General features: G+C 51.7%; 1 protein-coding gene and 1 long non-coding RNA gene across 3 annotated transcripts; one reads left to right on the plus strand and one right to left on the minus strand.

Annotated features, from left to right (window-relative positions):
* Positions 1–693: 693 nt before the first annotated feature.
* Positions 694–11,646, minus strand: FGF16 (fibroblast growth factor 16). Of its 2 annotated transcripts, none has more exons than XM_062639949.1 (3): positions 11,109–11,646; positions 4,860–4,963; positions 694–1,720 (listed from the first exon to the last, which is right to left on the minus strand). In XM_062639949.1, the coding sequence occupies exons 1-3, from the start codon at positions 11,383–11,385 to the stop codon at positions 1,475–1,477; spliced, it is 627 nt and encodes a 208-aa protein (XP_062495933.1). In that variant the 5' UTR covers positions 11,386–11,646; the 3' UTR covers positions 694–1,474. The 2 variants fall into 2 exon arrangements, with proteins under 2 accessions (XP_062495933.1, XP_062495934.1); XM_062639950.1 differs by lacking the exon at positions 11,109–11,646 and adding an exon at positions 10,907–10,958.
* LOC134174730 (uncharacterized) lies at positions 2,978–10,175 on the plus strand. The gene is made up of 3 exons (XR_009968755.1): positions 2,978–3,100; positions 7,775–8,135; positions 8,399–10,175. It is a non-coding gene; the product is annotated as an uncharacterized LOC134174730 (long non-coding RNA).
* Positions 11,647–13,765: the final 2,119 nt, after the last annotated feature.

A 13,765-nucleotide genomic window follows, 5' to 3' on the forward strand; every position in this document is an offset into this window, starting at 1 on the left:
GGGACATTTAATCCACAGCAATTCAACACGTGCTGAAGCTCCTCAGATGCCATCGAGACAAATGCCTTCCCTATAAGGGGTGCAGAGGCGCTGGCACAGGGTGCCCAGAGAAGCTGTGGCTGCCCCATCCCTGGCAGTGTTCAAGGCCAGGTTGGACACAGGGGCTTGGAGCAAGCTGCTCTAGTGGAAGGTGTCCCTGGCCATGGCAGGGGGTCGGAGCTGGATGAGCTTTAGGGTCCCTCCCAACACAAACCATTCCATGACTCACACCAGGAGCTGCACCGGCACTTCCCAGGCTTGTGGGGCCACAGAGGTGAAGGACAGCCCAAGGTTCCTCCCTTCATAGCAACGGTGACTCGTGTTCTGGGTCAGTCCCATTCAAAGCCACAAAAGCTGAGCCGTGCCCAGTGCTTGACGTGGCCCATGACCTATTTTGCCCATATCAGAGTAAAGGGCTGGATTTGCAGTTCTTGGAAATCACAGTTCATCAGCCAGGCATTTCAGTAGGGTCACGTTCCAGGTGTATACATTCCAGGTATAATGGCATCCTCATACAAGAGTTTGGGGCTCAGGTGACTTCTCTTTACCCCATAAAGCCTTTTTAGAGGTGGTCTTAATAGTCTTAATACAGATGGGGAAATACTGGGTTAATTGTACCAGAGCACCAAAAAATAAAGGGCTAGCAAGAAAATCTACAATATAAAGACAATTTTATTGCCAATAAGCTCTTAAAACTCATTTTTTTTTTCCTGTTTCAGTAGGACCTTATTCTTCCTGATGAAAATCCGGTCATAGCATCTCTCATTAAAAATAAAATTATTTTGAAATAAATAAATATATAAAATAAATATCATATACATTTTATAAATAGTTTTGTCCCTATGCACAGTATCCATGCTTACATCTGAATAATGTTCCTTGCCCCATTCCCACCCCAACAGCAGGAAAAAACCCCCACGCGTCAGGACCAGTCCACGTAGCATCATCCTTGTAGCAAACTCCTGGGCTGCTTAAGCAGGGCACCACTCAAAGGGCTGTTTTCTTCCAGGTCACCATCCCCAGCTCAGCAGCAGCATCTGCAGCAGTTCTGTGGTCGTTTTCTTCCCTTCTCTTCCTTTTTAGCTGATTTTGGTTTCTTTCCCCACCCTGGGGATCAGGTTTGTTCACCTGCTTGTTCCTTGAAGCAACCATAACATTGAATACTCGGCCTCTTTTGTCGCGACCAGGTAAAGGAAGTGAATGAAAAGGAAAGATTACACATAGGGTTCCCTCCCTTCCCTACCCCCTCCCCATAAATAACCCAGGTTCTATATAGGCTTGAAACAAGGAGGAACAGCAGTGTCTGAATTCAATGTAAGTGCTTTCCTACGTCATCTACGCTTACAGGAATGATGGAATGACTATTAATATAGTGCTCTGGGAAAAAGCTTGGGAGCCCAAGTATGTACAGTGACGGGGGCAGCGGCAGGAAACATCACCTGTAGTGGAAGAGGTCTCTGTACATGGCAGGGATTTTGGCAGGGTCCACAGGCCTGGGTAAAAAATGGGTGAATTTCTGGTGTCTCTTAGTCCTGTACCCCTCGCGGGGGGAGCCGTCCTTGTTCAGAGCCACGTAGTAATGCCTCTCCGAGTCGGGGTGCTTGTAGAGGGTCGAGGCGTACGTGTTGTACCAGTTCTCTTCAAACTGCTCCCGGAAAACGCACTCCCGGGTGAGCTTCTTCTGCGGTGTGGGGGGGAGAAAAGACATTTGTGTCAAAAGTTACAGTGAAAACAGCTCTTTTCCTCCTTCCCTTCGCTTTTTTCCCTGTCATTTTCCCAGCTGCCCTCCCCTGACTCCCTGAGGACAGGGACTGCACTGCTGGGGATGTTTCCCCTGGCTGAGAGCTGGAAATGAGCACAAACCGGGACCCCAACACCTCTGAAGCTGGAGGAGGAAGGAGGTAAAAGGAGGAGGAGAAGGTGGGCGTGCACTCGGCGAAGGTGCCCAATAACAAAAACCCAAACCAGGGCCGTAGCCAAAGTCTGAACCTGACAGCGAGGTCTCTGTGCTTCAGGGTGCGAGTTCTGTGCTCAGCAGCCCCGTCCACAGGTACCACACACACCAGAACTGCTCCCTTAGGTGAGGGACAACCTCAGGCAGTGCCTCAGGAGGGTTTATACAGGAGCCAGCTCTGCTTTGAAAGCTGAGGGCACGTAACAGTACACACTGCAGCAGGAATGAAAGCATTCCTGGGGCCTTTCATCTTCTGAAGCGCCAGATAGCTGTGATGTGAGGCCACAAGTCCTGGAGGGAGAGGGCTGGATGGGGATGTCTAACCCCGGGGAAGACGTACAGCAGTGATGGGTGATGGGATGTGTGTGCCAACCCATGGCTGGGATGGGTGGCACCAGTGTCACTGCAGCCACAACCAGCCTTTCCCTCAACCCTTCCAGCCAGGGGCTGTTGACAGCAGCCATTTGATGATGCATTTTCCGTTCATGCTCATTGCGCTTTCCATGTGCTACAGGGATGTGCCCAGACCATGAGGAGGGGGCTGTCCCTCTGCCCCACGAGGACATGGGTGGCTTTGTGTCGCAGAGGGACCCCCAGCCCATCCCATGGAGGGATTGCTGTGGGGGAGCTGGGAGTCCTGCAGATGAAAGGCTGTCTGCAAACGTAGGATGCTATAGGATTACAAACACTGCACCTACACGGTGAGCTAGTCAGGGAGGGAATGTATCTTACCTAGGGCATACAGAGTGCTAAGTAACTGCTGCGGCCTGCAGTAGATCTCTTGTCATAAGACCCAGAAGCTCCCCTGCACTCAGAGCCTGTTTTGAATGTTTTACTGTTAATTAAATAAACCCTGAGGTGAGTTGTGAGCCCTCCAAAACACCATGCCCTTTGCCACCTGAGAACCAGGTACCGGGGCTTTCTCTTCCCAGTCCTATCCATAAATACAGACTATTTTCTTTCTTCCCCTAGGATGTCTGCTCAGAACACATCAGAAGCTGCTGACCAGCTGAACCCACGTGCTGCTGCTTTGCCCCAGTTCACCTGCTCTTCACTGGGCTGTCCAGAGGTGCAGTGTGTGTGTGCCAGATGCTTGGAAAGCCTGGGGTGAGTCAATGTGGGATTGATTTCTTTCCAAGCCCTGGGATGTCCCCACTGAGCCTGGCACTGTATGGGCAGTGTGCAGGGTGCTGCCTGTGACTGTCACTGCTCTATTAGTTGTGCTTCTGAAATCAGGGGGAAGCTTAACAGAAACCTTGGCACAAGGTGGACAGGGACAGGCAGGGACACTGTCCCAAGGGAATTCCATGTCACTGGGGATGGCTGGCTCTGGCTGTATCAAAACATACATCAAAACTGGCACAGAGGGAAATGATAAACTGCTGATTACACCTGTACTGTAACCTCCTAAAATGCCAGTGTGATGCTAATGCTGCTGTCAGGTGCTGTTTTATGGACCTCTATTTAGGAATACTGGAGTGGCTTTTGATGCTGAAAAGCCATCGTGGTATTTCTGTTTCTGTGTCGTAACCTGTACTCAGGCCCTAGAGTTTAATTGACCCATCATGAAACTGCTGATTCATCAGCAGAGCTGCAGGGTTTGGAAGCAGGAAGGGAACAGGCAGGGCTGTGTCCTCCTTTCCACCAGTAAAAGCTGCAACTCCAAGAGGTGCTGAGCAGGGTTTGACAGGAGAGGTGCTGCTCTAGGCTCCAGCCCTGTGTTCTGAACTGTGCTTTAAGGTTCGTTTATGTTTTATGGAATCCTGGTGGTTTTGCTTTTTATCTGTCTTGAACATTTGTAATTTAACCACTGCCTCCACATTTAACTTCAGCGTAGGGTAGATGTTATTACAAAAATGAAGTGGAAAAGTAAGGTTTTGATTCATGTTAGATTCTCTCACATAGACATCAGTAAGTGCATCTTAAATAGTGGAAGGGTCTGCAGCAGTCTCAGATGGGAATGGGAGAAGAAAAGATGATGGAAACTCATGGTTTACTGTTTGCTAAGCAAAGGTTTTCAGAAAGCTTCTCTATATGCAGAGTACCCAAGTTTAAGTCCCTGTGCTATGAGGTTGAGCTGATCTGGTTAGAGGAAGTACATGCCTCCCACTTTGGTTTAAAACTGGTTTGTTTTGTTATTTAAACTTAGTGTGATCCGTGTTTAAAAATCAATATCCTCATCATATACAGGGTAGTGCTGAGATCTAGGAAGAGGCGTTTAAAAGATCACACGTGGGTGATGGGTTGAATTAAAGGCAATGGGGCATCTGAAGAAAAAGCACCAATGAAGCACAGCAGCTACCGAAAAGGAAACCTCAACCTGGCTACCTAGAATGCAGTTAATAATTCAAAATAGAAGTGATTCTTCCAGCTAAGTAGAAATAACTGGTTTACATTGAGTTAAGTAATTAGGAATTGAGTTAAATTAGCTGGTAGGAAGCACCTCTGCCCAGCTGTTAAGACCTCAACTCAGCTTCCATTAGTTAAAGAGCTGTAATAGGGATGTAACACCTGCAGATGGGTGCAGACCGTGACCATGCAGAGTGCAACACTGATGTATTAGGCAGTGAAAGCCCCAAAGCAGCCCCTGGATTTATGCTATATTTCCCCCGCCGCCTTTAGTTGACTGTTCTCACACCATTTCTGAAAGGCAAAACCTTGACAAGCACCCCAGCTGTCCAGGCACGAGTGCATCCTCCCTCCACAACCCTATTGCACTTATTTATGTTACAACAGTGGCATCAGGGTAGGATGGAGGCATGCGGCAGCCCAAGGACTTCGGAGGCCTGTGGCAGACACAGCTCATGACACTGATGAGGGCCCACAACCCCATTGCTGCGGATGTTGTTTAACCCCGTACACTTACCGACCCATAGAGCTCGCCTCTCTCATTCATGCCGAGGTAGAGTCCTGAGTCCACCCCACGGATGCTCACCAGCCCCACTGCCAGGCTAATAAACTCCAAAATCCCTGAAACAGGAAAAGAAGTCCAGATCATACAGAGAATAAACCCACCACCAGGCTCGCGTGACAAACCAGCCTTTCCCAGCCCTTGCAGACCCTGTTTCCCTTATTTATAACAACAGTCTATAGCCCATATGTGTGTAATCTTCAGACTCTAGGCTTCTCCCCACCAAAGAGGAATTGCCTTTGCTAATAAGAAAAGGATTGCTGGGTTTTGTTGGCTTGGTTTTGGGGCATGGGGCTTGGTTTTCCCTAGTTATCACCAAGAAGACAGATGTAGAAACTTGTCTCTAACTCACTAGACATTTCAGAAGGCTGTTACCAGGCTGGGTTTTGCTCTTCACTAAAAGGAGAGTGACTTTTGTCACCAAGGGGCTTCTGGTTTGAGGTTATAAACCCATGTGTTTCAAAGTGATGAGTTCAACAAAAAGAAGCAAAAAGCCCTAGAAGAGATGTCTGTGAGGGCCACCTTCATCCTGGCACTCCAGTGGGGTACTTGTCACCCCCAGGTGTGTATGTAAGCCACAGGGATAAAATCCAGCTTCAAATACATATAGGTAGAAAAACATCTTCCTCTGCAGCCTGTGGTGTCATGGAGCTGCCGGTCCTTCCTCCGTCACCCTGAGCCTCGTGCCAGCCCCTGCCTGGTCCAGCAGCATCTGTGCTCCGTGGGCTTCAGCCTACACGGATGGTGTCAGATGCTCCAAACAATGAGGGGCAGCCTCATTTCCTCTGGCAAAGACATCAGCAGGGTCAGCAGTTGTTGTGATGGAGGGAAGACTTGGAACAGGAGAACCCTTGGTGAAGCACTTAAAACCAAACAGCCCCTAAATGGGTGTGTCTGAACTGGTAACTGCTCTGAACAAAGCCAACATCACAAGTGGTGGAGACCTTCAGACTCCGCAGGAAAACCTCCTGAAGGCATTGGTGGGACCGTGTTTGACTCTGGGTATCACACTCTCCCTCTCTACAGGTCACGGGCAGTCTTTAGCTGGGAAGTAGCAGCAGAGAAAGGAAGAAGGTTTTCAACATCCCATCTAATGGCTGGATGAGACGTTGCCATTGCCAGGAGGGCAGACTTGCTCTAACCTTTAGCATGGCTCCAGACCTCTTAATATAGCTCCCAAAATGCCCGGTCCTGAGCAATTGCTGCTCTGATCAGGTTACCTCCTTTTAAAAGTCTGCCTTGAGTCTAAAATCACCGCGTGACAGCGGCCACCTGAGCCGGCTGGCTCCAGTCACCCCTTGGCTTGAGGCATGTGTCTTCTGCTCGGCCAGGCCTGGGTGCGACAGCTCTCAGACAGTAACTGCATCACCACCTAAATATAGGACAGACCAGATGGTGATGGGCACCTCTGTCCCCCTTTGCTCAATGCACGCTCATCAGTCAGAAGCTGGCTGCAAGAATTAGTCTTCTTACCCTGTTATCAGGCTCTTTATCCTCCTTCTGCCCTGCCTACTCTGGTTCTTGCACATCAAATCCAGCCCTACTGCAGCCACAGGGTGATGGGGGCAAAGGGAGATGCAATACAGACTTGGGAGCAGCAATTCCATGAGGCAAACAGGGAAGCAAACAGCAGAAGACACGCATTATGGACTACTGCAGGTATTTTCCCAGGTGAAGCATGCCTGGAGACACATTGCCTTCAGAAACACCAGGAGCAGGCAGCGCAGGCAGGGACAGCAGCCTTCTCAAGCCAAGCAGGCAGACCAGGACCCTGGCTCTGCTCTGCTTGCTCCCTGGTAGTTATTGTGGTTTCTTATCTGAGAAGAAGCCCACAGATGGGGAGGGAAGAGGTGCAGGATGAGGGACGTTCTTCTGCCTCTGCTACCCACCAGTTCTGACACATGGAGGGAGTTACTGAGCTGCTGTCTGTTTCCGTTTTCCCATCTGCGGGACAGAGATGATGACAACCACTGTTTGAAAAGGGAGTGAAGGAAGACTGACAACAACTAGAGAGTGTAAAAAGTTGTGCAGGGAGTAAAGGAATACCGGGATACCCAGAAACGGGGGAGTCTTTCCCAGGCTGGAGACAAATGGATGTTCATGTGAAAAACATCTGGTGACTGGAGAGCAGTAGATAGACCTTCCTATAGGTACAGTTCTCAGTTGTCAGCACCAGCATTTTTGTGTCTTATTTGTCTTTTGTCACTCCTGGGAAGCAGGAAAATGCTGCTGGTCTCATTAGAAACCAAGGGATGTCCGAGGCAGGGAACTGAAGAGCTTTGCTTGAGCATACCCGCAAGCACACCCTGTACATGGCACATGAGTCCAGGTCTCCAAAGGCCTGGTAAGGAGCAACCTGGAGCAGCATTAACATCTCTGCTCCCTGGGTGGGTGGGTGACACCCCTCATCTGGTGCAGTTTGGGTAAATACATGCTGGTTTTGCAAACGAAACCTCTCCAAGGTGTGCCCATGTCCATCTCTTCTGACAACATCCCTTGCAATACTCCCCTTTCCTGATCTCCAAGTGGCACTTGGAGACATGCAGGGAAGACAGCTCTGTCAAAACAGCATTGAGAACGTAGCTTAAACCCGCAAAAGTGAGGAGACAGAGTGAAGGCTGGAAAAAAGTGGGTGGATATCCATCCTGTCCTCAGCTCACTCCAACTGCTGCAGCTCCGTACATCTGATCTGCAGCAGCACAGGGAGCGGTCACTGGGGCCAGCTCCAGAATTCTCTTCCTGGTTGTAGTGGTGTGTGTCTGTGGTGAATGTGCCTCTTTTTGGCTTGTTTCTGCCCCCCAGGACTTGGTTTTTCTCTTTCTTTTCTCCTTGCTTTGATTATTCACTGTTTGTTCCTTGAGCCTTTCTAGAGAATTATTGGGAGAGATTTGATTAAGACTCCGATGGGATTCATTTACCGCCAAAAGCACGGAGTAATCTCCCAAGCTTTGCTCTGCAGGGACCTGCATGCTCTCGCCTTACTATAAACCATCCCTCAAAGAACAGTTCAGCTCCTTGCACCTGTCTCTTCTTACATGACTGACTTCAGGAGCAGGGTACAGAAACATCAGATGTTGTATTAATGGCTGCAAACCTAAAGCTTCGGCTAAAAACCTGAACAACTGCTCAGCAACAGGTGCACCATTGTCTGAATGGCAAAATCGACAGCAAAACTCTCCCTGGAGGTTTCATTGGCTTCCCTAAGAGCCGGCATTGCAGATCCATTAGCAGGTTTGTACTCAAGAGCAGCTTCTTTTGCTGCCTTTATTAGTCTGCAGTACAAAGTCAAGGCCTTTTCTCTCTCAAAGAGCCATTGGTGTCACTTGTTTAACACTGCTGTAAAACAGGCATGAGGCAGAGAAGGAGCAATTCCTCCTGGCGTGCATTTTCCTGGTGAATTTGTCTTGGTTTCATTCCAAGAAGGAGTCTCACAGGGCACTAATGTCAATCCAAACCCCCTCCAGATTTTGACTGTCCTTTATTTCTTTGTACAGGAAGGGTCTTAGCAGATGCAGGGGGCACAGACACATTCTTGAAAACACTTTATTCTGTCTGGGATGACTTAGGTGGAGCTGGTGGCTCCGAGCATGAATCTGGGCACTTCAGTGTGAGAAGAAGCTTTCTTCCAATAGTCCTGGAGGGCTTCACCAAACTCTGCGTTAAGCCTCCTCTAGTGAAAATAAGCTGTGCCACATTGTTCTTGCATGAAGCTGTGTTTTTACAAGTATGAAATATCATGTTCCAGAAGACAGGTGTGATTTAGGAGTGCTCCAGCCCTTGACAGATGAGAGGGAATAGTTACAGTGATGGCTCAGGCAGTGTTTGTCCTGTGGTCACATCCCCTGAATGCTGTGGTACAGAAGAACTCCTCCTTTTAACCCTCGCTGTTAGGACCTCGGTTCTCTGCTCTTCATCACCAGGACTTCAGCTCTTTGTTTTCCTCTCTGGAAGACATGGATGTCTTGTACATTTGGTAGCTTTTGGCTGTGCATGGGAGGGTGCAGATACTGTCCTTCTCTTCCTGAACCACTTCTAGTATTAAGACACAGAGATGCAAAGTCCAGTTCTATCTTACATCCCATCTACAGCTGGATATGTGCCTCCACTGCAGTGCCACAGCCATCCATGGAGCACGTTAATGGTATCAGGGAGCACCTTCCAGCCCTGGGGGCTTGATCCACCACACCACCATACTGGATTGAAGTATTTCCCCAGATGCTCCTAGATCTAAGGCCGCTTTAAACTGCTGCCCTTAAGCCCTTGTCTAGCTCTGTATCCCTCTTGTCTAGCTCTGTATCCCTCACCACAATTGTATAGTTCCCTAGAATCACTCAGGCTGCCTGTTTCTGTAATAAGTTACTGCTTTCTGATTGCTGCATGCAAAATTTAGGAATGCATCGATACATGACATCCTAATATGAACCATACCAGTAACATTGGAATTTAAATATTCATGGCTACCGAATGCAGATGGTGAATGCTCTCTGCCAATATGTTATTGCTTTGAGTCTCTGCTGAAGCGAGGTTCAGTCCAACTTGATCTGAACACGAGGATTCCAGTCTAATCCCTTGGGGCTTTGTCTTGCAATTACAACAAATAACTATTTATTTTACACTGCCTCTGGGAAAACCCTGAAGCAGAAAACTATAGTATCTGAAGTCTGGTCTAGTTTACGGAGCTGGATGCTGACTGCTAAAGCACTTAGGGAATGCCAATGCTTCGATTTATTGGATGCACTGTGTGACTTAAGCCAAAGCATGCAAAATTCATGAAAGGTTTTAGTCTGTCCAGTGTGTTTTCCCAAAGTTTGCTTGCACCCAATCTTTATAAAAAAATGGAACTGAGATAAATGCTTCCACTTGAAACTGGCTGCTTACTTAATGTAATACATAAAAAGAGCTGATAGAAATCCTACGTGGCAGATTGAACTAAGCCCAAGCAGATGCAATGGGTTCGCTTTCAGTTTCTTTTAACATGGAGACTCATCACGGATTGTAGCATGAAAGGTTAAATGTGTGTGTCTATGGGGAGGTAATTACAGAACGTGTGCCCCACGAGCCTATGAGTACCTGCCTCCGACCCGTGGGTTATGACTTTCTTGTTGATTTAGGCAGGGACATGCCATGCACACACCTGGTGTTTATGGAAAGCGCCCTACGGAGATAAGCTTCTCCAATTGTTCCAAACCCTGCCTTTCACCACCACCACCAGCAGCACCCTTCCTGGAGTATCGGAAAAGACTGATTGCAAACAAGTAAAGGCAAAAAGAACCCCCTCTGAATTCCTTCCACCGAGGAGTTAAATCACCTGAAAGCCATAAAAACTCTTGCGAGCACTTCTTGCAACCTGCTGACAACTGAGCTGAGGTCACTGGCATGGGACTCGCTGATAGCTTACACAGACACCTGCACTAGATGCTGAAGTAGCGGGAATTTTTCTTAGCTGTGCTCAAACTCACTGTACTCCTTCGCCTGCGGCTTGGGATGCATTTTTTGAAGCTTACATACAGTCTCATTAGAGATCCCAGCTCTCGTGTGACACTGATACAGGCGCTGCCGTCTTCCAGCTGTACCCCAGGCAGCAAGGTAATTCCAGGGCGCTCTGCCTATTGTTCCATCTTCTCCTTTCTCTCACGGGTCCCCGGAGCGATTTTCCCCCTCCAGCTTCCCCATTCCCTTTCCAACGACCTCCCTGAACCAAGCTTCTGACACCCATCCAGCCAACTGCTCCCTGCCCACTTTGGGGAGACGCTCTTCTAATGAAACTCATTGCAAGTAGAAGAAATCAGCTCACAAGTATTTGCAGAGACCAAAAAAAAAAAAAAGAGGAAAACCATCATAATCATTTTAAAAAGCTAGGAATTTCCTTTTCCAGCGTGCTCTCTCCTTTCCTTTGCCTCCCTCACCACTAACTTCAGAGGCACAGCTAGAGCTGATCTCCCCCCCCCCCCCCCCAAACTTTTCTTTCCCGTTTCCCCTTGCTAAGGCACGTTTTTGTGCACCTGCAGAAGGGCTGAGCGCCGGGAGAGGAGGAAATTGGAAATAAAAACTCCCGCATTGCCGGGGAGTGAGCGCATTTGTTTAGGAGTCTAATTATATCTGTCCCGGGATGATTTATATTAGCGGGGTAATTAGCTGTGTTCGTAGGGCACCTGCTCCCGGCCCGGCCGGGCACCCCCTCTCCGTTCCCTTCCCTTCTCTTACCGAAGCGGCTGTGGTCCTGCCGGGTGCCCTGCACCGTGCCGTTGGGGAAGATCTCCAGGTGGAAGCCGGTGCGGCAGTAGAGCTGCCGCCGCCGCAGGATGCCCTTGAGGTGAGCGAAGTCGGTGGGGGAGCCCCGCTGCAGCCGCCCCTCGATCTGCCCCAGGCGCTCGTTGAGGAAGCCGGGGGAGTCGGCGAGGGGCAGCGCGGCGCCCAGCGCGGGGGGGAAGCCGTGCAGGTCGGGATCCAGCGCGCCCAGGAAGCCGCCAACCTCGGCCATGGGGCCGCGGGCGCGGGGTGGGGGGAGCTGGGCGGCTGAGCGGAGAGGCCGCTCAGAGCGCGGGCTGCGGCCGCCCGGCCCCGCGCTGCCGGCCCCGGCCCGGCCCCGCGCTGCCCGCGCCTCCCATAGCTGGATGTGTCCCGCGGCGGATGCAAACTGCACTTTATATACGTACACACTCCCCTTACATTGACATATTGGATATTTAAATGCAAGCCACACCTCACTGGCATCCCCTTCGGCTGTTGCTGGGTTGGTTGGGTTTTTTTTTCCTTCTTCTCAGATCCATTTGCCTTTTTTTTTTTGCCTTTTTTTTTTTTTTTTTTTTTTCTTTTGGAAAGATTAAAAATCCCACCCGGCTTCACTCCCTCTTTTATTATTAAAAAAATGGCAGGAAAAAGCTACACATCGCAGTGAGGCAGAACAGCTCTTGGCAGCTCCCCGCGAAGCCGCCGATGAAATCATGGAGCCCCCGCACGCACCCGGCCCCGCACCGCCGGCAGCCCCCCGGGCCTCTCCCGCATCTCCCCGCGGGGGATACCCCCGGATCCCCGCAGCCCCGGCACGGAGCGGGGCGGGCCTGCCCCTGTGTGTGTGTGTGTGTGTACCCCACCTCAAACGGGCACGGTGGAAAACCCAACACGTGAGGAGCGGGCTCGGGACGCGTGTTTAGAGGAACGTGTAAAGCCGCAAGCGGTCTGTCTGGAAAGCGGTCCCGCGGGCTCTGCGCCGGGTTTACAGGCGGCGAGGCGGCCCGCGGGCTCCCTCCCCACCTTCCCCATGCTGGAAACAGGTGTTTCCGCGCTCTTCCCGGCCCGCCGACACCGTATCTGCAACGGCAGCTGCCGGCCGTGCTGCAGACAGACGGAGTCAGGCTCCGGGAGACGGGCGGGGGGGACACACAAACACACAGACGGGAGCGGAGGGACCGGACCCCCCCACCAGCCCCGCCGCGCCCCGCCGGGGCCGCCCTGCCCGCCAGGCGGCGCTGCTGCTCGCGGCACGGCCCCTCTCCGGCCCGGGGCGCTGGGTTCGTTCCGTGCCGCCGGCGGGGAGCTGCGGGGGCCCCGGTAAGCTGCGGAGTCGGGCTGGGATTTCATGTCTCTAAAGGATCGTGGTGCCCCGCCATGGGCGAGAGTGAACCACGGATAAACCCCCCAAGCCACCAGCCCGCTCTGCTGCTGGAGGCGCCTGGGGCAGGAGCAGCTCCTCCGGGGAGCATCAGCGTCCGGAGCTGAGATGGCAGTTGTGCCGCCCTCAGAGGGTCTTCCCAGCCGCGTATCCCCATAGTGGGTCTCTTCCACCAGTGACAGACCCTCAGCGGATCTCTCCCCTCAGTTGGTCCACCATGATGGGTATTCCCTCAGTGGGTCTGTCCCCTCAGTAAGTATCTTAAGTAAGTATCAGTAGGATTCCCCTCAGCAGGTCTCCCCATGGTAGGTACCTCTTCCGTGGGTCTGTTCCCTCAGCAGGTATTTTCCTTCAGCAGGTCTGCCCTCAGCGTGTGTCTCCCCTCAGCAACTCAACCTCATGGCAGGTTTCCCCTCAGCAGGTCTCTGCCCTCAGCAGATCTCTCCCCTCAGCAACTCTACCCCATGGCGGCTCTCCCCTCAGCAGGTCTCTCCCATCAGCAGATCTCTCCCATCAGCAGATCTCCCAGTAACTCAACCCCATGGCAGGTTTCCCCTCAGCAGATCTCTCCCCTCAGCAACTCAGCCCCATGGCGGGTTTCCCCCTCAGCAGGTCTCTGCCCTCAGCAGGTCTCTGCCCTCAGCAGGTCTCTGCCCTCAGCAGGTCTCTCCCCTCAGCAGATCTCTCCCCTCAGCAGATCTCTGCCCTCAGCAGGTCTCTGCCCTCAGCAGATCTCTCCCCTCAGTAGCTCAACCCCATGGCAGGTCTCTCCCCTCAGCAGGTCTCTCCCCTCAGCAACTCAGCCCCATGGCGGGTTTCCCCTCAGCAGGTCTCTCCCCTCAGCAGATCTCTCCCCTCAGTACCTCAACCCCATGGCAGGTCTCTCCCCTCAGCAGGTCTCTCCCCTCAGCAGGTCGCTCCCCTCAGCAACTCAGCCCCATGGCGGGTTTCCCCTCAGCAGGTCTCTCCCCTCAGCAGATCTCTCCCCTCAGCAGATCTCTCCCCTCAGCAGATCTCTCCCCTCAGCAGGTCTCTCCCCTCAGCAGATCTCTCCCCTCAGTAACTCAACCCCATGGCAGGTCTCTCCCCTCAGCAGGTCTCTCCCCTCAGCAGGTCTCTCCCCTCAGCAGGTCTCTCCCCTCAGTAACTCAACCCCATGGCGGGTTTCCCCTCAGCAGGTCTCTCCCCTCAGAATCTCTCCCCGCAGGGGTTACCCCACAGTGTGTGTCTCCCTTCCCTCAGGAGGTCT

The sequence above is a fragment of the Pezoporus occidentalis genome, unplaced genomic scaffold (assembly GCF_034315485.1).
Source record: "Pezoporus occidentalis ecotype Australia unplaced genomic scaffold, CSIRO_AGI_Poc_V1 ctg63, whole genome shotgun sequence".
Classification (NCBI taxonomy): domain Eukaryota; kingdom Metazoa; phylum Chordata; class Aves; order Psittaciformes; family Psittacidae; genus Pezoporus; species Pezoporus occidentalis.